This window comes from Petromyzon marinus, chromosome 1, assembly GCF_048934315.1.
Source record: "Petromyzon marinus isolate PM22_M1 ecotype Great Lakes invasive population chromosome 1, UKy_Petmar_22M1.pri1.0, whole genome shotgun sequence".
Taxonomy (NCBI): domain Eukaryota; kingdom Metazoa; phylum Chordata; class Hyperoartia; order Petromyzontiformes; family Petromyzontidae; genus Petromyzon; species Petromyzon marinus.
In genome coordinates this window covers 22,242,937-22,264,946 of record NC_133667.1, presented here as the reverse complement: position 1 = coordinate 22,264,946, position 22,010 = coordinate 22,242,937, and the positions used below count along the sequence as shown (strand labels likewise).

General features: G+C 43.9%; 1 protein-coding gene across 4 annotated transcripts in view; it reads right to left on the bottom strand.

Moving 5' to 3' along the window:
• Positions 1–21,718, bottom strand: part of LOC116956544 (C-myc promoter-binding protein-like) — a 133,219-nt gene extending 111,501 nt beyond the window's left edge. Inside the window, exon 1 of one of the 4 annotated variants that reach the window (XM_076065699.1) lies at positions 21,623–21,718. In XM_076065699.1, coding sequence (XP_075921814.1) covers positions 21,623–21,714 — 92 coding nt within the window. In that variant the 5' untranslated portion in view covers positions 21,715–21,718. Of the gene's footprint in view, positions 1–17,871; positions 18,398–21,613 lie in introns of those variants that run through there. The other 3 variants (XM_076065689.1, XM_076065681.1, XM_076065700.1) reach the window with 3 other exon arrangements.
• Between the last annotated feature and the right edge of the window lie 292 nt (positions 21,719–22,010).

Below are 22,010 nucleotides of genomic sequence, written 5' to 3'. Positions count from 1 at the left end.
AACGGTCGTCATCAGGTGTGTCGTGACTTTACCGAAAGAGCTAAGAATATGAATTACTGCAGTCACTAAGCTTTAAATCAAAAGGGACATCACAGTTTGTCGATCGGCCGGTCGTGTGTCGTGGGGTGAAGTTTGGGTGCTCCCATCTCTTCCAAGACGTCTTGCCAGCGTGGAAGAGTAGGCCAAAGTACCCTCTAAAGGGGCTCTTCTAGAGTTCCCTCTATTGCAGGGGTTGGCCAACCAAAAGAACAAACATTTTTTTTATATAATTCGGTATAAAAAAACACTCAATATTTCAAGAGCCACAATACACGTGAATGCGAGAATAGTTCCTTAACAAATAACATCACGAAGCAGTCCTTCAAGAGCCGCATACGGCTCTTGGGCCGCAGGTTGCTGACCCCCTGTTCTATTGGAAACCCTTCGATCAGCAATGGAATTAGCAAGCGATTGTAAGGGCTGCCTTCTTCCGTTATCTGTTACTGCAGGGCAAGCACACACACACACTTGGGTTAAAACTGTTTCTGCTAAAAAAAAATCTTGTGTCATATAAAGTTTTCTAAATATTTGAGTGCTGCACGTTTGATATATATGGTGGTATATTTCAATACTTTGCATTGTTATGAATTATTTGACATTCCGGCCTGTGACCAACCTGGTCATGTCCAGAAATATGTACAGGCGCGTATGTGCTCATCTCGCTTTAAATAGGGAAATGTAATATGGGATCACTGTAAGGTTTTAATTTTGAAACTTGGCTGCCTAGCCATCTTGTTGCAGTAACGTCAAGCTGGGCGAGACCTTCTTCCTGCGTCGTCCTGGCCAGGGCCAGGGCGGTGAAACATCTGTTTGTGGTTTGCGTCTTAACTGTCAGATATTGCGCGCGAGTTCAACTGCTGAAGGGTGTTTTGTCGTGGAAACAAAAACAGTGTTCTGTTGTGCGGTCAATTCTGCTTACAACATCGGTTCTCGGTGCCAGTTCATGTGTTCGGCCCCATGCCTCACAGTCCGGCTTTGTATGTTTTAACTGTCTTCTCTAGTTACAGGCTTTTTTTGGAAACGCGAACTATACATAGCAAACCATTTGCTTAGCAGGAAAACGAGTGGATATTAAGGGATCACATGAGCAAAGGTGTAGAGCCATAAAGCAGACTACTTTATAATGGCGTACTAACATATTCAAATTAGCCATCTATGTAGCAAAAGACTAATCTGTTTGCATGTTTGTCCAGAGACCTCGTCCTAGACAACTCCACCAATTTCAATGAATGAGGTGTCATTTGAAAGCTCATGATACGCATCTTTTGCAAATGAGGTCAAAATTAAGACGTGGCACTTTGGCCCGATAATTTGGTTAATTCAGATAATTTGGTTAATTCAGATAACAGGCAGACCTTGCTTAGCACCGTGCAGTAAAACTCTTGATTGGTTATAGCACTCTTTGTTCGGGAGAAAACGTGTGGCGAATAAAAATGAAATCAAAGTATCTATAAAGCGCTTTCGAGTGAGAACACGCAGCAGCGCAAGCCAGGGGCAACGGACCCGCCCCCATCACTCGCTCAGCCAATGAGAGCAAAGTACGCTGAGCCAATAAGAACCCACCCCCTGGCGATTCGATTATCACGAATTCGTGGTCACGATTACATGAGAGAGAGAGAAAAAATCGATTTATTGAGACCAGCATCGAGTCTCAGGCTCCATCCAAAAAGAAACCTCACCACAGACATTTAGACTGAGCTCATCACTAAGGTCACGAAGGTCACGGAGGTCACGGAGGTCACGGAGCTCTCTTCTCTGAGAACGACCCGGATTGGGAGCACAGCAGCTTCCCCACCGCTGCCTTGTACGAGTACAGTACATAATACCTGCTCAAGTTCATTATTAAATCGTGTTTACCATACTCTTTGGTTCTTTCGGTAAAGTCACGTAGGTATAAAATAAAATGAATCACGACGTTTCGGGCACAACACAAGCGTCCCGTCATCAGGTGGGAAAGCGATGGTCTGCTGCTGAGGCGGACTGTTTTAAAATGTTTGAAATGGATGTGGCCTAAGGATCATAAAGAAGTGGCCGGGGCGAGTGATGTTAATGTGAGACAGCATGATGTTAATGTGAGACATTAGCATGTAACTGTAAAATAGGAGAGCGGCCTCCTTGACGAGGACACAGAAGTGGCTATGTTAATGTGAGGGATTAGCATGATGTTAATGTGAGAAATTAGAGGGCATGGAAGTGGATATGTTAATGTGAGGGATTAGCATGATGTTAATGTGATAAATTAGAGGGCACGGAAGTGGCTATGTTAATGTGAGGGATTAGCGTGATGTTAATGTGAGAAATTAGCGGGCACGGAAGTGGATATGTTAATGTGAGGGATTAGTATGATGTTAATGTGAGAAATTAGAGGGCACGGAAGTGGCTATGTTAATGTGAGGGATTAGCATGATGTTAATGTGAGAAATTAGAGGGCACGGAAGTGGCTATGTTAATGTGAGGGATTAGCATGATGTTAATGTGATAAATTAGAGGGCACGGAAGTGGATATGTTAATCTGAGGGATTAGCATGATGTTAATGTGATAAATTAGAGGGCACGGAAGTGGATATGTTAATGTGAGGGATTAGCATGATGTTAATGTGAGAAATTAGCGGGCACGGAAGTGGATATGTTAATGTGAGGGATTAGTATGATGTTAATGTGAGAAATTAGAGGGCACGGAAGTGGCTATGTTAATGTGAGGGATTAGCATGATGTTAATGTGAAATATTAGAGGGCACGGAAGTGGCTATGTTAATGTGAGGGATTAGCATGATGTTAATGTGAGAAATTAGAGGGCACGGAAGTGGCTATGTTAATGTGAGGGATCAGCATGATGTTAATGTGAGAAATTAGAGGGCACGGAAGTGGATATGTTAATGTGAGGGATTAGCATGATGTTAATCTGATAAATTAGAGGGCACGGAAGTGGATATGTTAATGTGAGGGATTAGCATTATGTTAATGTGAGAATTTAGAGGGCACGGAAGTGGATATGTTAATGTGAGAGATTAGCATGATGTTAATGTGAGAAATTAGCATGTAACTGTAGAAAAGAAGGGTGAGCCGGTGGGTTTGCAGAGTACCTCCGTCTTGGAAAAAGCAATTTCGTGTGAACACAAGGCAGATCTGAAACACGGTAGGACTAATACGGCAGAGGCCGTTGCTGATCATTGTTTTAACGGTGTGGGCTCACACAAAATTGATTTTTCCATGACGGAGGTACTCTGCAAACCTACCGGCTACCTTCAGAGATTTGTTCATGAAGCCATCCAGATATATAAACACAGACACAACTTCAGCCAAGAAGATGGGTACAAACTGAGCAATCATTAGAAGGACGTTATTAACCAGGTAAAGTCTTAACTGTGTTTCCATCCTACCTGCCTATGTCAGCTGTTATTTCCAACTCTCTGTGCGTCTCTCTCTATGCCTCTCTCTTAGATCTCTTCATGCCCACATGTCCGTTGCATTGCACTCATGCCTTTAGATTGCACTCTCATGCCCTTTGGATTGCACTCTCATGCCCTTTGGATTGCACTCTCATGCTCACATGTCCTTTGGATTGCACTCTCATATTCACATGCCCTTTGGATTGCACCCTTTGGGTTGCACTCCCTCGTCGAGGAGGCCGCTCTCCTCCAATCTTACAGTTACATGCTAATCTCTCACATTAACATCATGCTAATATCTCACATTAACATAGCCACTTCCGTACCCAGTTACATGCTAATTTCTCACACTAACATCATGCTAATATCTCACATTAACATAGCCACTTCCGTACCCAGTTACATGCTAATTTCTCACACTAACATCACTAGCCCCGGCCACTTCTTTGACCCCTGAGCTACACCCATTTCAAACCTTTTAAAACAGTCTGCCTCAGCAGCAGATCATGCTTTCCCACCTGATGACGGACGCTTGTGTTGCGCCCAAAACGTCGTGATTTATTTTATTTTCCACCTACGTGACTTTACCGAAAGAACCAAAGAGTATGGTTTCCTGCAGTCACGAAAGCTTCAAATCATGTTTACCATCTCTCTTATTATAATTAGCGCTGTTACCAATACACCAAGGAAGCCCTCATATATTCCTCATACGGAAAATGGATGAATCATTGAATAAATAAGTGTGTTCCAGACATGAATACACGAGTTTAAACACAAGGCAAGGTCACGTGGTATCTCTGGCGTCAATAACAATTGTGGTCCCCGCCTCAATGCGGCTTTGAAATAACCTGCCCTGGCTCAGGATCAACACTGTCCGAGCACTTCTTACAGTCAGGAGACACTGACATTAAATTCAATAAAGTTCTAAAGTTGCTTCAACGAGCTGAGGGTTAACATTAAAAACACACAGGGAAAGACAAAACCACACAAGCAAGAAACAACACTAACAAGCAACTGCAAGTAAAATCTTGGCACCACGATTAAAACAATTCCGGAAGGCTGCTATTTTATTCTAATCAGAGAAGGCACGCTGGGTGCTTAAATGAGACTTGTAAAACTGCTAGACAGTAGACATGAATCCATCTGCCACTTTACATGCAACATATATACCACCACACAACTTACATCACTTGTAACGATCACTTATTTTCTACATTGTTTTCAAATTATAAACGGTGACTTTATCAGGCAAATCCCGAAACAGATGTTCAAGATTATGAATAAGCGTCCCGTTAAAGTTAGTTTCCATCCAACGATAAATTCACGAAGAATAATGTAATTTCATGTTACATTATTAACAGTATGTAAGAAACCCTCTTCAGAAGTAACAAAACTGTTGAGAAAAGCAAGCGGGCTTGGGCAGATGTCAAGAGAAGGGATGATGGCCAATGGTCAAGAATAATGACGGAGACGACAGCCGAGGAATCCAACGAATCTGAGACGAACGTCAAGGGAAGATCAACTCGTGTGCAGGTGGCTAGGTGGATTATTACAGCAGAAAATTGCGAGAGATGGCGACGGCTTGAGAAGGCGTTCGTCCAGCAGTCGATTGATTGTGGCTCATGACGATGACGAGGATGATGAAGAATAACTCGGAAGCGCTAGGTTACCGCGTTTTGTGCACATGAGTCTGCACACACACACAAGGGATCCACTGAATATTACTTCTTGTGAGACGCTGGACGCTGAGTACCTTATTAGGTGTCTGGCCAGAGCTGAAGCTGAATAGCACAGTATATTTTTGGAGGAGAGTGTAGCGGCTTCATGGAGGGTAATGAGGCCTAATGTGGGGCGAGGGGGGCGTGGGCATTTTAGGAAGCTTAAAAGGAGGGGTGTGCGTCAAGCGGCCTGATTGGAAGAGTGGGTCAGTGGGTCATCCTACGACCAAATCCGTCAAAATGTGCCCCACCTCGTTCGATCTCAGAAACTGAGGACCAAATCCTGGCTAGTAATAGGGATGGGTAACCACAAAGGCTTGTCAGGTGTTGTAGATAGGGCTGTGAGGTAATCAGGAGATGGCGGTGTTGAATGTTGCTCCGTCATGTGTGGCTTTTCTCTGCATACTATAGTTTCCGCTCACAAGCCAAACACTAATTAATGGTATTGGCCAAATGTCGAAATGCAGGATCCTGGAAAAAAAAGTACTGAGACTCAGCGAGGCTTTCCTAGTTAAATAACTGCCATCTTTACCAGGTAGACACATAGATACATACATGAACGTGGGGAGAGCTATCTAGGCAAACAGGAACAGAGTTCTGCAGAGAAATGTGTGGGAAACATGGGACATAGGGAAATGGGAGTCACAAAGGAACACATGGGGACATGTGGAGATGTGGGTGGACGCAGATGAATACAGGAAACAGTGAGACGCAGGTGGCTACCACCCACTTGGCAGTTTGGGCCACTTTTCAAATAAAAAAGCACATCCTCCTTAGCAATATTATCACGACATAGACAACTTTGATTCAAAGTTTTCGTGACTGCAGGGATTCACATTCTTGGTTCTTTCGGTAAATTCCAGATTTGAAGCTTTCGTGACTGCAAGGATCCATACTCTTTGGTTCTAATCGGTAAAGTCACGTCGGTAAACTCACGTAGAAGGGAAACAATAAAATAATAATAAAATAAACATATAAACCATTTATATTTGTATTACTTTATTGTTTTCCTTCTACGTGACTTTACCGAAAGAACCAAGAATACATAGACAACATTAAAAAGATTAAGGACAGCACTCTTTTAAATAAAATACAAAATCTAAAATGTATTTAAATAAGACCTTTCCCAAAAGCATAATTGTTAAAATCCCCAGTTTCATATAAACCCAGAGCTTGAGGGCAAATTTACAGTGGTAATCAGCAACAGCTGAATTTCAAAGCAGTCAAAAGTTATGACCTGTGAGTTTATGGTTGCTTGGTTGGTTGGTTATTTGACAAGACAAATTAAAGATATGATTTCGGTTTGAATATGAGCTTTCAGATGTGCCGCAAGCCATACATTTATAAAAACAAAGGCTTGAAACTCAGTTTAAAAGAAAACCAGATGTCAAGTTTCAGTCTATATTTCTGACTACAATGAGATGTTAGTGAAATCAGATGCAGACATTTTATATTTTACTTAAACTAAGCTATATAGCTCTTTTCAGAAGAGACCTGGCCACATATGATAGCTCAACAAAGTGGCTTATGATGTAGAAATGTATAGCAGCCAAATACTCCATACCCATGTTTTCAAATACAGAGGGAAAAACCAGAGGACCCAGAGAAAAATCCACACGATCACGGGGTGAACATGCAAACTCCAAATACAGTATACAGGCATCAGGGTCGGGATCGAATTCACGACCTCCTGCATACCCGGCAAGGTAGTTAACATGTTACCACAGCGGCACAATTTCATTGCATTCCAGGATTTAACAATATAATTTCAAATTATTAACAAAATGTAACTTTAAGCAATTAAGGAACTGTAAGTAATGGAGCCTCCAATTTTTTTAAGGTTTGCTAAAATAATCTGATCAGTAGATAAAACAGGAAAACATCTTGGCTTCTATTTTGTGGTTAAAGTCTAAACATAGAAAATATATTTCTGGAAGGACCATTCATGATTGCAAGCTTATATTGACTTCATAAGAACTATAAGAGAACACATTATAATATAAAATGCCTCATTTCCAAATGGTACCACAATTTTTCCATGATGTGCTTGCAAGGCGGCCAGAGCACTGGTGCAGAAAAAATTAGATGACAAAATGTATTGGCCCTATAGCTCAAGACTGGCATCATCCATTAGGAACAAAGCATATATTGTAGTAGATGGATATAAGCACATGCTTTGGGAGCAAGTCCCTCTGTGCTTATATCAAAAGTAGTGTGCTTGGGTGAAATGTTGCCCTTTACATTCTCCCCATCAATATAATGTAGGATGTGTTTCTTATATCAGAACTGGGCTTATCCAAGGTGCGGTTATGTCTAACATCTCCCGTACAATTTTTGGTTCCATACAATGGTTGGTGCCCTGGATTTTCAAACCATAGTTCACTGGCTCGCCAGCTGCCTGGCCAGTAAAAGAGTAGGCCAAATAACCTATGGGAGAGGCTCTTTAGTGTTCCCTCTAGTGTTTGCTAGCCATCAAACAAAGAGTCACTGCATTGCACGCATTCAGATGCGCTTCTACAACCATCTGTAACTTTCTTCCTTCTGATATTAGGAACCCATTGGAGCTAGGAACTTTTAAATCTAGATTAAAACTAATTTCTTTCTAAATGCTTTTTTGTGTTTAGTTTGTTGTCCTTCCCCCGCACCTCTGATTAGCATGGTTGGCTACATATGGTGAGAAAGAAGTTCAACATACAGGCCCTTCTGCTAGCAGTGGCTTGAGCAAGCAATTGCAGAGTTACACCTTTGCCTCCCACATAGGCATCCTTTGGATGTACACTTTCAAGAGGGCCCTTGCATTTGTATGTTTGGCCAGATCCTTTGTGAGTATTCTCCAAAATTAATGAAAGCACACGCTGCCAAACAGTTTCACATTTGCTCATTTAGAAACCAAGGTGACAGTAAACACGTGAATGCGATTCCGATGTTTCATCACGGTAGGATGAGGCCTTTGCTCAAAATCTGCAGACCAGCTGGGGTCACATGCAATGCTGTTAATGCGGAATAACCACAGCTCTTTGCTTTTGCAGACTTCCTGGCCAGTCTGCTTTCCTCACCAAGGTCTACAGCAAACATTCAGAGTCTGCAACCATTTGCACACAATAGAAAATTCGGTTTGCAACAAGTGGGTAACGTGTACGCAAAAGTTTTAGCTTGCTATACAAAGGACACTGATATTGTTTCTTTGCATTGGTTGTGGTGGAGAGCAGAAATGTTTAGCCATTTTTATTTTCTGCAGTTTTTGAATAAGTTCCACACAAAGGCTTTCCACTTCCCTCTTAAAAAGAGTTGTGCCCCTAAACACGCAATGGTGGACGCATCCAAGACATTTTGTGCAGCGCTTTTTGAAAGCACTATTGTTGCCCCTTCTATTTAAAGCGGGAGAAAAATGTTAGGGGACAAGTTAAACACAGTTTCTGCAACGTGGCATACTATGGCTTGAACATTTTTAAATCTGAGCAAATTTTTTTTTTACAATTAGTGTTTCACCATGGAGTATCAATGAGGCCCCTGTTTGTGTTTGTGTGAACATTGCAAATCATGAGCCACTGCACATGTATAGGACATTGTTTGCTGATAGTTCTTTACCGCGGATGTGATAAAATATTTCTTGGCAAATAGCGGTTTATTTTGGAAGGGGGAAAATATCACGGCCTGCTAACGCATGTGGCCAACTGATGCATTTGACCTTGTGCATTATTGCACGCTAAGCAATGTACAGAAGCTGTTTTTAAAACGTGTGCATGCATCGCATCATAACAGATGCAAGTATTTTGTATTTCAACTTTATTGCGAAATATTTCATGTAAACACAAACAAATAGCCTGGTAAATTAACTGCAATAACATATCATATCAAGAGGAGAAGAAAAGGTTGCCAGGTAATGATATATTTTCTCTGCCATTAAAAATGTAAAAAAAAAGCGTTAATATGATCCGAACATGTACAGCCCTTCGGTCAAGCCACTGCTGGATGAGTGGCTCGTCGAGGTTATTTGATCACACTTCACCACTCTGGCCAGTGCAGGTTGGCCAAAGGCTTGGAGGAGCATAGACGTGAGCTATAAAAGTCGAGTACAACAACGTATTTTGTGTCACTGCTCTATGCTGCCAACAACTTAGCCCTGCAACCGCCTATAACACCTGGCGTGCATGGTGATCACTCATCCAAGCACTATCCAGGCTCAGCTCTGCTTAGTTTCCAAGATCTGATGAGATCGGACGCATTCTGGGTGTTTTGGTTATTGGCTTCATGACAATAAACGGCCCTTCAATATACATATACTGCAAGCAAACAGCTGTCAGCAATGTACCCTGTGACTTTGTAATGATGTAACTACATATACAGCACATGTAGCACTCACCATCAAAGGATTGTTTTACATAAACCCTGATTTAAAAAAAATCAATAGCTCAGAGACAAGTATTTTTGTATTAATGTTAGGTAACAACCATATTATATAACAATGACAGTATCTTATTCCACGCAAATCATTTTGGTGGCTTGTAGAAACACCCATCCCCCTATCTTTATTTGGAAACACTGACAAAATAACCTCGGGGAAAATCGAAGTCAATTCCTGGCAGTAAAGAAATGCACTGTTACCCTTTGATAGTAAACAGCAGGAGATCAAGAGGAATATGCAGGCATTTGTAAACACGCTTTAAAATGCAGCATCAAAACATAAAATTACGTCAATAATGGAAGTGATTATGAAGATAATACTGTAGTGACAATAAACTCGAATTGTGGTGAATTAATTAAATTAGCAATTATTACATTCATATATAAAGATTACGGTCGTATTTAGAGTTATTGGAATTCTAGTTAAACAATGTTATAGCGATTGGAGTTTTTTTCCACTTTCATAAAGTGTGGAGAATTTCACTGATAAATGAATACTTGTGCCCGACACAGACCTTGTAGAACATAAGGCAGGTTTTTTTTATAATGCTCACGTTCTCCCAATGACAATAGAAATAACCAGCAGTGTACTAACAATGAGATACAAAGCCTCAATTGCTGAGTGAAAGTGACTACCTGTACAAATTAATGTACGGTGGGGCCCCTCTAGATTGGCAGCCCCAAGTCAGTGGATAGAAATTATAAATTGGTTTTCACAACGCATTTACAAACCCAGTGACCTGATTACACTCCCAGCCACAGCTATTTGCCATCAATGGCGATGCATTAACAAAGCCAGTGACCTGATTCCATTTCCCAGCCACGGCTACTGCCATCAATGGCAAGTGATATCTGAACCGCACCTTTTGCTCCCTGCTTCAACCTGCACCGACCAGCGTGATAAAACATAACAATGAGGCAACTCCCGTGACTGACACGGCGTGGATAGACCTTCATCCAGCAGTGGATTGCCCAAGAGTTGTATGTTCTCATTAAAACACCGAGGTGATGATTATATACTGAAATATTGTTCCATTTCTAAAAGGATGTTTCTCAAATGTCCCTTCACCGATCAATATTCAATTACAAAATCATGTCCGTAAATTATTGGTTCTTTCGGTAAAGTCACGTAGAAGGGAAACAATAAAATTATAAAAATAAAAATATTTTTTTATTTTAAAATATTTTTTTATAATTGTATTGTTTCCCTTCTACGTGACTTTACCGAAAGAACCAAGAATATGAATCCCTGCAGTCACGAAAGCTTTAAATCAAACATGTTCGTATAGTTTAGTGTATGCTATTCCAGTAGCACCTTCTGTACATATCTTTATACTGCACATGTACTCAAGTTAATTCAATATTTTCACTTTGTTTCTCATTTAGACAAAAAAACAGGTTCACTACTGGATAATGTATGCGTCGCTATCCCTGCACACGTATGTATTTCTTTCAGGGCTCCCTATCCCAACTAATATTGTCACCGAGTTCTCCCCCTGGATTAAATTAAGGAAGTAATCTTGTAACAAAAGAAAAGCTTGCATGTGGCTCATTTGTGAGAGGCCGTCTGTTCTCCGCTATCAAGACACATTTTTAGTCATCATTAATAATGTTCCAAAAAAAGTGTTTGGCACTTGCATACAATGGCCTACTATTTCGAATAATAGACCTTTTACATCCACGGTAATAAGGCGGGGTATGTCCTCTCCCAAGAACGGCATGCTTATCTGATAACATTCCAGTAACATATTATCATGGAGGACAGTCGAGATAAGGATGAATGTTTAATCACTTTCAGACTTTATGTCAGCACCCTATATATGCGTCCACGTGAAGCCAACCACTAGGAGAAAGCAATCACATTTGACAGTCCCAGTCTCATCTTAAGGCCACTTCACTGGGCAAGTAATTCCATGTGGCATGCAGACGGCATCATGAATGGCCACGATTATAATTAAGTCCATTCACGGCGGTAAACTGTTGAATATTATTGTTGTGCGTTTTACTACTGGAAAGTATGCACACAATTGGGACTTAAATAATGTTCACCAAATAAAATTACAAAGTCAAACGATAAATTTATTTCAATCATGCGCAGTGGATGAAATTCAAACTGTCGTTTTTCAAAAACATCTATTGCACAGCTGAGCCAATGATTTTCTTCCGTAACACACGGATAATTTTCATAATAACGTCATAAATGTTTTACACTCTATTGGGCTTCACGTACTAACAATATCCAGCATGCACATTAAATAAGGGAACATAGTTTTCTTGTGAAAAGCTCAGTGATGCAGCAGCACGTAAAAATTGATTAGCAAAGCTTCAAGGGCAGGAAGCAGTGGCAACCCTTTCACAACATCTGGAAGCGTAAATCAGCATGTGTCATGCAAGCACTTCCTGTTAAAGGCAAGATTGAAAAATGGGCCTGATACATTGTGTAGGTTTACCATCTACCCTGACAAGCTTCAAATCTCCGGACCGAGAATATCTTGCATAAAAATGTGCACGATAGAACGAATTATTACGAACTGAAACTACATTATGAACTGAACACACCTTAGCAAGAATAAAGACCCGTAAAAGTGATCCATTATGCACTTTATATTCTTTGGGCCTTTCGTTAAAGTCACGTAGATAGGTTAAAATTAAATAACAAAAAAAACTACGACGGTTTTTTTTTTATCCTGGACGACTTGTGTCGCGATCGAAACGTCGTAGTTTATTTTTGTTATTTTATTTTAATCTATCTACGTGACTTTACCGAAAGACCCAAAGAATATGAATTCCTGCAGTCACGAAAGCTTTAAGTCAAAACGTATGCACTTTATGAAGTTTCGCTGCACATTTATCAGTGAGGAAACTCGTTTGACCAACACTACCGTATCCTGTACTCCAGTGTGATATTCTACATGCCTCCACGAAAACCCACGATTGCTTGACAGGATGCCTATTAAATTTTTAATTTCTTGCTTCACGACAAAAATACAAAATGCTGGTTATGCGTTTTGTTGTTCTATTTTTAGTTGCGTCCAAATAATTATTTAGATTTAACACGGGTTACCACCACGTAGAAACTGATGGCATGCATGCCTTGGGAAATTAAGGCCCGCAACTATTTTGAACTGTGACTCAAAATCTGTCACAGATTAAAACAACTTCATACGGCATAGCATTGTTTTTCATTTTGCGGCTGCACCTGGATGACGGCATGCTGTGTGCTGGTGTGAAGTGGTATGAGAATGTGTGTTCATATGAGCAAGGCGAATTAAGAAAATCAAACATTTAAACTAGACAGCCAAATACCACGGAACGGCATGTTTCTAAATGTGGAGGGGAAACACCGGAGAATCCAGAGGAAAATCTATGCGACCACAGGGAGAACATACAAACTCAAAATATACAGGCGTCAGTGATCGAACCCACTAACTCCTGCATACCAGACGAGGTGTCAGGTCCGAACCCACTAACTCCTGCATACCAGACGAGGTGTCGGGATCGAACCCACTAACTCCTGCATACCAGACGAGGTGTCGGGATCGAACCAACTAACTCCTGCATACCAGACGAGGTGTCGGGATCGAACCAACTAACTCCTGCATACCAGACGAGGTGTCGGGATCGAACCAACTAACTCCTGCATACCAGACGAGGTGTCGGGATCGAACCAACTAACTCCTGCATACCAGACGAGGTGTCGGGATCGAACCCACTAACTCCTGCATACCAGACGAGGTGTCGGGATCGAACCCACTAACTCCTGCATACCAGACGAGGTGTCGGGATCGAACCCACTAACTCCTGCATACCAGACGAGGTGTCGGGATCGAACCAACTAACTCCTGCATACCAGACGAGGTGTCGGGATCGAACCCACTAACTCCTGCATACCAAACGAGATGGTTAACATCTCGCCACCGCGGTGCCATTTGATTACTCCAAATCCAATCACAATCTGCTTGCAATAAACCTGCTCCGGGTGTCGTTTTAAATTAATGCACCGAGTAAATAGCAACCAGGTGCACAGGAGAAAAAAAAACAGGTTTGTGCTTCCAGAGGCATTTCCATAACATAAATGCTGAATAACAATATTGTCTTCAACCCAATTATATGTCGAATGAGCCGATTATTGGGATGGCGTGCGATTTCCAGATAGTCAAGTAACACATTACTTTTATTTAAAAAAAACAGACTTATCAGCTACCCAAGGAGGCGCTTCATATGATGAACATCCAATTCAATGTATACAGATACAGTAACGGGAGATCTACGAGAAAGCCAATTGTTTATTTTCTGGGCCAAGTGGTTCACAAAAGAAGTGATGTAACTTGTACACTTACAAATACCGTATCAGCTATAATTAATATACCCTGAAACGGTTTTATTTAACGTACCCATACATTTATAGGCTTGCTTTAATGTTTTCATCTTACTACAGTCTAATTTATAGCATTATATCCAACTAAAACTTTACATAGCCTCCTCTTTACGTATGTATGCTTTTTTGCCGGTCTCTTCCCTTACCGCTGACGAGATATCCACGCTGCAATGCTGTGTAGTAAGCAGTCTTAACACACTGTATGATTCACAGACAGTGTATCTTCCGCTTTAGCTAATCTGCATTACCAGAAGTCACCTCGGCAACGCAGTGGGGGGTTCACAATTGACGGTCGAATTCAACAATCAAGGAATACACAAATTGTATACCAATTGTAACGATGGACCGATTAATAGAGTCTTAAGCTCACGATATATGCCATTGCATTGCGTGTGTCGTGACTTTTCCCCCCATTATTGTTGCGTGGGATTCATGTGAACCCTCCAACCAATAGCGACCACAACATTCACCACAATGTTAAAAAAAAACATTATTGTGACAACGCATTGGATCGCAGGGGAGGTGAATCACTGAACCCTTCATTCTTACGGAGTGAAACTATAAAATACTGGAAATTAATTAACATAATTTTAAAGGCAGAATTTGTGAATATCACAAATGTTTGATGCAACAATTTGCATTTCAGAATTATCCGGAAATAACTATCCAGAGGCCACTATAGGCTTACTTACAAAAAAAATGCACGCAAGAAAGTAAATGCGCATTACACCGTGAAATAGAAACATATAAATTTGAGAACAAACGCATGTTTGAGACTGTTGAGAAAATTAAGTGGCATGGGTAGACCGTGTTGGAAAGAAGGGTTCGGTGGGCAGTGGTTGAGACCACCGACAGTGGCAGCCAAAGGAAGGGGAACAACACAGCCGGAAGTCGATGCACGGCGGTGATGGGACGACGGAATCAGGTTGTGTGAATGTGTGGACGGACTGTTGTGTTTGCAAGGCCAATAAGAGATTATGACGGCTTGGATAGACCTTCGTCCAGAAGTGGACTACATCATGGCCGATGATGCTGCTGCTGATGCTGATGAACGCAAGATGACGCGTAAACACGAACCCGTGCTGTTTAACTTGACGATCAAAACAAACAATTGTTTTACAGCAATGGGCGTCTATGGTTCCACCCTGCAATGATGCCTGCAAAGGCCAAAACACAGAATAGTACACAGCGCACGTATACATGTTTGTATGCACTTTCTTGCATAACGACGGTGCCTCGTCGTCAAATACTGTATATTCACGTGCACTCCAATCCACTAAGCCTTTGCAGCATTCAGGGGTAATTAAATGACCTTCTGCAACACAGCACACGTACAGTACGGTGGGCATTGTTCTCATCACGGCGCTATTTAAATAATGCTCAAAGGTCAGCCTGCAGCAAAACGCAGTTGATAATGCCAAATGAATCTCCCACGTCCGCAATTACATTGAGGAAATGCAAATGAAGAGACCTGCATCTTTTGCTTTTGCGTTGGTGGCGCTCCGTTCAAGTTTAGAGGGAATAATGCACGCAGGACGCGTTTGTGTGAGCACACGCACGATTGTTTTGAACGTCGATCGCGCCCAAGACAAACGCGGCGTAAACGCAACTAATGTATTTCGCTGATTGTGCAAATCAACCGTTCCAACACTGACCTCAGCAGCACCGCGCCTGACACTCGTTTCAAATGACGTGATAAAACCACAGCTGGAACGGAATCAAAACGTTGTGATGAACACTATGAAGAAAGAATATCCTCGATGCATTTTAATATTCTCGTATGGGAGGAGCTTCTGGCATGCATTTCCAGAAGTCGGCGTGTGATTATAAATAGAAGCGTCACCCATCGTATCCCCATATATATTGCCTATATAATTAGCCTAGAACGTAATGTTAAACAAGTGTACGGTAGCGTTCATCTCTGTTGGAGATCCCAAGTCACTGGTTTAGAGTCTATATTGCAATGGTAAAGACCTATATCTGCACATACAACTATTGTTGTATTCATTTTAATAGACATAGCACATCAATATGAACAATTGGATATACCGTACTTTGACCTATAATTATTCAGTGATGTGACACAGTACAATCTAGGGTTGCTCAAATTATTGCTGACAAATATTTGGGTATCTTTACTGCAACTTAGGCAGCTGCTTTCAGTCAAAAATTGCTAACATGGAACCAAGCTTCCATCTAAATCAAGTGTTATCTACCGGTGCAAAGGTCAACTGGGGACTATAAGTACGGTAGATACATCCATGGACTACAATACTACAAGCATGCAGTTAACCTTATGAACATTCTGCTGCAATTGACTGAATTGTCCCAGAGTTGTACCCGGCCGACATCAAAAGGCAAATTGCAGCACATTGCTACGGTCGACAAGAGACTCATTCCTAACCCACGAACCTTACGCCGTTTATCAGGTAGGCTTTCGCGACCAATATTGTTGCATGTATTTTGAACTTCTTTCGCACCGTACGTCGCAGCCAACCGTGCTCATCGAAGGTGCGGAGGAAGGACAACAAGCTAAACACAACAAATATTCATAAGAGATGTTTGGGTTAGATGGCGTAAATAAAAAAAGTGTCGTTAACCCACCACCACCACCACCCGACAATAAACTAGTAAGATTTGTCACGTGAACAAAACGTGTGCTGAAATAGTAACTAATTGGCACGTTTTATTCACGTGACAAATCTTACTAATTGACTATTTCGGGTGATGGTGGGTTAACGACACATTGACATTTACGCGATCTAACCCAAACAAAAACACACATTATTATGAATAACCTTAAGAAGCTTCTTCCAGCAGGCAACTTTTCCGAATGCTATATTCTACCGGCAGTAAATGGAAACCCTTGCACAGCAGCTGTCTCGTTATTTTCAACGTCACCGAATAGACCAGGGCTCTTTATATCCCAGATGTAGCATTTTACACTCAAAACCATCACGGACACTGGGTGATGTTGACGCCACAGGCGAGTCAAATGGCGAGCACATCACCAAAACAATTTTGACCATGACATTGCACATCAACATAATCTGCCGGTCAGCAAGCTTGCCAATTTTGCCAGTTTGTTATTTGTCGGAGGTTCACTTTTTGGCGTTGTAATGAAAATGCTGAGATTTACCAAAGTGCTCCAATTATGATTTTGACTATTAACCATAATTTGACATTACAGTATTCACGTGAGTAGGCTTTTGTAAGTCAGTCACTGTCCAAACCCCAAATTAGACAATTACTCCCAACGGCGGCCGGTTATTTAAAACGTCAAAACTTTATATCTGGTTATACTTGTCTCCAATGAACAGAAATAATATGGACCTCCTTCGTATGTTTATTACAATTATGACAAAGACAAGGATTAGTGTGGCATTGACATTGCTGCCGATGGCAGAGCTTGAAGTCACGAATGATAGTGGTGGCGTTATTGACGATGTTAATGGTGATGACGGCATATTTTTCAAGAGTGACCAGGTATTGGTGTTGCTAGTGATGTTGGTAATCGTGGGTCTGGTGCTGGACTAATCATTGTGACAGCGATGGTTGGTTATAGTGGTGCTGTTGGTGGCGCTCGTGACGGCAGTGATAATGTTGTTGCCATTTGCGCTTAGGAGCCGAAGGTGATCGATCGTTGGCGGTGATTGGTAATGAAAAATCATGACGGTGATATGATAGCTGTTGTTGCGGTTCAAACGGCGTTGGGTAATTCTGGCAGAGTTGTGTCCGTGGGGGCGCCGGTTGTTGTTGATGGTTGACGCTGGCGATGACGACGTTACTGCTGATGTTACTGGATGACCGTGGCGACTGGGTTTTTTGACAACGTTGTGTGTGGTCGGTTTGTTGTCAAGATCACCACCAACAACCAAACAGCACGACCGTCACCAATCTCCAGATTGACCTCATTAATCGGCCCGGGGCCTCCCCTCCTCACCTGCGACTCGGGGAATCTTCAACTCGGGGAATCTTCAACAGCAGCAGCAACCACCGTAGGTAGCTCGCATCTCCCGCCCGAACAACCACCACCACCACCACCAACCAATCCTCGGCCTCTCACTTATTTTTTTTTACAAAATAATATGCTATTTTTTTTTAAACCAACAGTAATAACCCGTCAGGTAGGAGGAGGCTATACGCTCAGTGGCAGAGCATAGCAAATGAATAAAATGTGGAAAGGAACGGTTCTGCGGCGCGCTTAACGAGGCTCGAGTCGCGGTCCGTCAGGAGACAACCACCTCGTCGGTCCTCCTCCTCCCGGGGTGTTGACGCGAAATGTCAACGAATCCACCGCGGAGGCCCAACGCCGCGTGGCGCGCGACGCGTGGTAACGACGACGACGACGAGTCGCTTCACTCTGGAGGAGCGTGGCGGAGCAACAAGCGCGGCCCGAATCCGCGCCGGGACGCGGCCATCTCTCCCCGCGGTGCAACAGGGGGATGGTGGTGGGCAGGGGGGTGGCGGGGGCGAGGGGCACGGGGGGAGGGGCGAGAAGCGGGGCGGGGCGAGAAGCAGAGCGGGGAGGGGCGAGGGGCAGGGCGAGGGGCAGGGCGGGGAGGGGCGAGGGGCAGTGCGGGGAGGGGCGAGGAGCAAGGTGGGGAGGGGCGAGGGTACGGCGGGGAGGGGCGAGAAGCGGGGCGGGGAGGGGCAAGAAGCAGAGCGGGGAGGGGCGAGGGGCAGGGTGGGGAGGGGCGAGGGGCAGGGTGGGAAGGGGCGAGGGGCAGGGTGGGGAGGGGCGAGGGTACGGCGGGGAGGGGCGAGGGTACGGCGGGGAGGGGCGAGGGGCAGGGTGGGGAGGGGCGAGAAGCGGGGCGGGGAGGGGCGAGGGGCAGAGTAGGGGGTGGCGAGGGGCAGGACGGGGAGGGGCGAGGGGCAGGGTGAGGAGGGGCGGGGAGGGGCGTGAGACGGGAGGAGCTAAGAGGGGCGTGGGGGGGGGCGTGTGGGGGAGTGGCGGCAGGAGGGGCGTGGGATAGGAGCAGGGGGAGGGGCGTGGAAGGGGAGGGAGGGGCGTGGAGGGGGCGTGGTAGGGAGCGGTGGCGTTGCAGTTAGCGCAAGGGTCGCCAAACCTGCGGCCTGCTTCGTGACGTCGCTCTTGTAAGGGACCGTCCATAAATGACGTCACGCGATTTTGGACGATTTTTGACTCCCCCCCCCTCGTCACACGTCGTCACAAAAATACAGACCCCCCCCCTCAAATATGACGTCACAAAGCTCTGCCCCCCCCCCCAAAACCATATTTCCATTTTGAAAATAAAACATGCTTCATATCGCTTTAAACTATTATCTTTGTAGTGCGTATTTAATGTGGCGATGCACTCTGATGTAGGATAAAACATGTATTAAAAAGTATATTTAATTAACTAGAACGTGTTGTCTATATGTATTTAAAGTTGCGCATTTTGATGTGACGTCACATTTCTCAAACTCCCCCCCTCGTCACTTATCGTCACAAATGTCTGACCCCCCCTAGGTGCGTGACGTCATTTATGGACGGCCCCCGTGGCGTCAGGGCCTCCCCCCCCCCCCAAACCGTTGGAAGGGGACGGTGTAGAGGTCACTCCACGTGTCACGTTTGACTCCAAGAATTGAATTGCCACACTGATCACGATTCCATTCAAGGTTATATTATCTGGGGTGGGGGGGGGTGCTGCAGTTTATACGGTAATCGCGTGATGATTTCCATTGAGCAATCACGCGACGTATGAAGATGTATGCGTATGCACATGTACGGAATTGCTGGTTGAGAGAGACCACCCAATGCTGCATGTGTGGGTCGTGGGGACTATATGACCATACTTCACCGCGCCGGTCAGTGCGGGGTGGTGAACGCGAGGAGCATGAACTTGGAAGCACAGACGTACAGAGGGAGACATGGAGTTTGCTGCACTGCCCTTTGCTGCCATCACCACATCCACGCAGCAGCTTCGCATAACTTGCATGAAACGAAAATGATTGATTGCTCAAGCACAAGACTTGGGGTTAATAAAAAAACACGTGGTCAATCGCAGAGGAACTGAAAATGAAAAGGAAAGAGAGATTAACTCTTGGAATTACATCGAAACAAAGAGAAACACTCGAATTACAGATGTATAGTATATTTAAATAGTCAAACTGAACAGGGTAACAATCTTTGGCAGGGCACGTCGCTGGAAGGGATCGTAGACAATGGTTCAAACTATAACTGGGAACGCAATGGCAGCCAAGGAATATAAGGCATCCAAGAGGACGTCCACTGAGGAGATGGAGCGATCCTTCAACCAGAACGTTACTCAGAATCTGGCAGGCGATGTATTGCGTGCTGTCAGAGTCAATCCACTGCTCCGACCAATTCCTTCCAAAACCACACCAAGTACGTTTCACTTAAACAATTATGCAGCAGATGCCACCCTTGATGTGTCCTTCTGTGGTCGCCAAGTGTGCTTATTACCCCACTCCAAGATATCTAGGGGTCATCATGGACAGAGGCCTGACCTTCAAGCCCCACAGATCTCTGAAAATACCAATCAAGAATCGCCCTGCGAGAGTAATTTGCAGGAACGACCGAGAGCACCTCAGCTGATACGCTACCAACTTGCCACATTATCACTGATCTAAGTCAGTGGCAGAGGACTGCGTGCCAGCCTAGTCCGGGAGTTCATACACAAAACTGCTCAAAGCACCAACAATGTCTGAAACTGATACCAACCCCTTGGCTTCTGCCGCAGAAGTGCAAACTTGCAAAAGGAGTTTGCATGGCTTCTATGCGACGATAACCACCCGACCTTTAAATAAGACCTCAACAATGTTCCTCGCCCGTCGACTCAAGTCTCGATCCTTCTCCTCGGATCGCACATGCTGCTATCAACTTTCTAGAAATCACCCAGATCCGGAAGAACGCTGGTGAACAGAGCTGAACAACAACAATTAGCGCATCTCCTGGCTTTGACATTACTCGAAGACACCGGCGTAACCATCAACCGCATCAGGACATCAACAGACCGATGTGCAACATCTCCTTCATGAATGGAAAGTTAGAGACGAGCCACAGTGCGACTGTGGCCGTGCAACCCAAACTGTGGACCATATGGTAAGGGGCCGTCCATAAATGACGTCACTCACCTTGGGGGGGGGGGGGGTCAGACATTTGTGACGATGTGTGACGAGGAGGGGAGGGGGGTTGAGAAATGTGACATCACATTAAAATGTGCAACTTTAAATAAATATAGACAACACGTTCTACTTAATTAAATAGACTTTTTAAATAAATGTTTTCTCCTACAATATCAGAGTGCAGCGGCACATTAAATACGCACTACAATGACAATAGTTTAAAGCCATTTGAAGCATGTTTTATATATTTGGGGGGGGGGGGGCAGAGCTTTGTGACGTCATTTGAGGGGGGTCTGACTTTTTGTGACGCCGTGTGACGATGGGGTGGGGGGGGGTCAAAAATCGTCCAAAATCGCGTGACGTCATTTATGGACGGCCCCTAAACCACTGTGCCCTCAACTTCAATGGAAGTGGAATCGCAAAACGACGCGAACTCACTCCTGGAAGCCCTCTCGTGGCCAGCAAAACTTCGCGTTGGCATTTAGCTCCTGAATATATTGCCATCATACGAAAGAATATAATCCACTGCTGGATGAAGGGCTCCGCCAAGCTGCCGCCATCTCTCACGGTCCTGTTGTGTAATAACTCACCCATCGTACCTGCACGTGCGCTGATCTAATCGTTCCATCTCCGCCGCGGACGTACTCTTGAGGACACGTTGTGCTCTTATTGCGGAACGGGATGACGTCATGTGCTGCGGAACGGGATGACGTCATGGAACAGCGGCGACGGCTCACTGTGGGTTGCAGTTCTGCATGCCAGATCAAAGGTTTCACCTCCACGTGCATAAAACCTTTTCTCTGCAATGTTTCCAAATTTGACGATTTAACTCTTCGGACTCGCCAATAACGCTGCCTCGAAAGGGAAAGTACATAATATACGACGTTTCGGCCAATGCGACCTTTTTCAAAGCACAAATAGGGATGTTATTTAAGGTTGCCAGAAGCAGAGGTTTTCCTTCGATAAGCAGGGATATGTTTGGCAATG